Source organism: Antrostomus carolinensis, unplaced genomic scaffold (genome assembly GCF_000700745.2).
Source record: "Antrostomus carolinensis isolate BGI_N321 unplaced genomic scaffold, ASM70074v2 scaffold31925, whole genome shotgun sequence".
Taxonomy (NCBI): domain Eukaryota; kingdom Metazoa; phylum Chordata; class Aves; order Caprimulgiformes; family Caprimulgidae; genus Antrostomus; species Antrostomus carolinensis.
Window position 1 is genome coordinate 948 of NW_010317590.1, and position 2296 is coordinate 3243.

General features: G+C 60.9%; 1 protein-coding gene across 1 annotated transcript in view; it reads left to right on the plus strand.

The window, feature by feature from the left end:
• TMEM79 (transmembrane protein 79) overlaps window positions 1-1924 on the plus strand; it is a 2093-nt gene extending 169 nt beyond the window's left edge. Inside the window, 3 exon segments of the mRNA XM_029085123.1 lie at window positions 1-553; window positions 1225-1438; window positions 1720-1924. The exon segment at window positions 1-553 is cut by the window's left edge and continues 58 nt beyond it. Of these exon segments, the coding sequence (XP_028940956.1) occupies window positions 1-553; window positions 1225-1438; window positions 1720-1924 (972 nt within the window).
• Window positions 1925-2296: the final 372 nt, after the last annotated feature.

A 2296-nucleotide genomic window follows, 5' to 3' on the forward strand; every position in this document is an offset into this window, starting at 1 on the left:
TCAGAGCCCGTGGAGACAAAGAGTCGCTCCAGCCCGGAAGGATCCGTTGGAGACCCCGAGGAGGCTGCTCTCACCTGCCCCCCAGCTGAGGCCAAAGACGAGGACGTGCCCATGATGGCGGCCCACGTCTTCGTGCCCATCGACCCCCAGTGCATCGAGCGCACACCCGGCAGGCAGAAGAAGCAGCCCAGCCCATGGCCCCAGGAGGAGGGTAAGGGGGTCTCCATCCCCCACAGCGACAGACCCGACAGCCTCCGCCAGAACCAGCTCCTCCCTCCCATCGGCCCCTCGCGCTACAGGGACCAGCTGGGCTTTGAGGGACGAGTGACCAAGCCACCGACTGAGCCCCCGCGGTGTCCCTGCGCCAGGGACTGCGCCAGCGGCAACCTCAAGGCCGTGGCCTCGGTGGCGGCAGCTCTGCTCCTCTGCCCCTGCCTCGTCTACGGGGCCTACGCCTTCCTGCCTTTCGACGCCCCGCTGCTGCCCACCGTCAGCGCCCGCCTGGTCTACACGCTGCGCTGCGCCGCCTTCGCCACCTTCCCCATCGTCCTGGGTGAGCCGCGGGGTTGGCGTAAAGCCCGTCACCCCCACCACTGGCTGCACTAGACCCGGGGGACATGGGGAGTGGGGAGTAGAGCTGGGGCTGAGCTCCTTGCAGCTCCATTGCTCCCAAGCTAAGTTATCCTACCCTCTTCCCACCCCGCTGGATTTCTCCCTGGTCCTCCCCCAGCCCTCGGGCCCCAGCACAGTGTCACTGGACACCACACAATGTGTCACAATATTCAGACACAATGAATATGTCTGAATATTCACAGAATATTCACAATATTCTGTGAGTCACAGAATCACAGAATGTTGGGGATTGGAAGGGACCTCAAAAGATCATCCAGTCCAACCCCCTGCCAGAGCAGGAACCTCAATGAGATCACACAGGAAGGTGTCCAGGCGGGTCTTGAATGTCTCCAGAGAAGGAGACTCCACACCCTCCCTGGGCAGCCTGTCCCAGGGCTCTGGCACCCTCACTGGAAAGAAGTTTCTTCTCCAGTTGAAGCAGAACCTCCTGTGTTCCAGCTCACACCCATTGCCCCTTGTCCTACCATTGGGCATCACTGAGAAGAGCCTGGCTCCATCCTCATGACATTCACCCTTAACATATTGATAAACATAAATGAGGTCACCCCTCAGCCCTTCTCACCTGCTCAGCCCTTCTCTCTGCTCCCCCAGGGATGATCGTCAGCGGCATCTCCCGCCTCTGCTCCTCCGCACTGGAGCCCTTCGGGGAGCTGCAGCGGGAGGTGGAGATCCACCGCACCTACGTCTCCCAGTCCGTGCATCTCTTCATCCTCTACTTCTTCAACATGGCTGTGCTGGCCACCTACCTCCCACAGGAGGTTCTCAAGCTCATCCCGCTGCTCACGGGGCTTTTTGCCATCTCCCGGTAAGTGGCTCCTTTCCCCACCCTGGGCTGGGGCAGCACCCAGGGTGCAAACGGGGTCTGTCAGCGCTGGCAAACACACACCTTGGTGCAAACTCCTGCTCTGGCAGTGCCTCACCCAGACAAAACAGCAGAGGGGAAGGGCTGCTCATCCCACCTCATCCCACTTCCCGCAGCAGCCGTGCCTGGCAAACCCTCGCTGGGCTCAGAACCCCTGGGTGAAGCTGGGTGCCAGCCCCCAGGGCATCACCCTCGCTGAGCCCGCGCCTCTCTGCCCTCTCCAGGCTGATTTACTGGCTGTCATATGCTGTTGGACGCTCCTTCCGCGTCTTTGGCTTCAGCATGACCTTCCTGCCCCTCCTGGCCATGCTGCTCTGGAACCTCTACAGCATGTTCGTCCTGGAGCCTGACAACCTCCTTGCTGTGGCAGCGCCAAAGCCTGAGGACCCCTCCAATGACAGTGGGGCCAAACTCCGGTTCTGGGGGTGAGGGAAGCCCCAGGGAGTTGCCCCGTTTGCACCCAGACCCGGTGGCGCAGATGGGTTGAGCTCTCCTCACTGTCCTGCCCTGTGAGCCCTGAAGGTGGAGGGGTGCAGATCTGCTCCACGCCTGGACCTGGCAAGGTTTTGCTGGGCACTGGGGGTTGGTAGAGCTCAGCTGTAAAACCCTCTGCACTGGGAGTTTCCCACAGGAGGGAAAACAAGGCCCGGAGGAAGATCCAGTTAACCCTGTTCCATGAGGATGGGTTGGGGTGGGATTTGCCAAACCTCCCGCTGGAGCTGGCTTTGCCCAATAAAACCCTTCACCAAGTGGCTCTGTGACTGGTTTGGGGAGAGTGACTTAAATTCATCGAATCCCAGA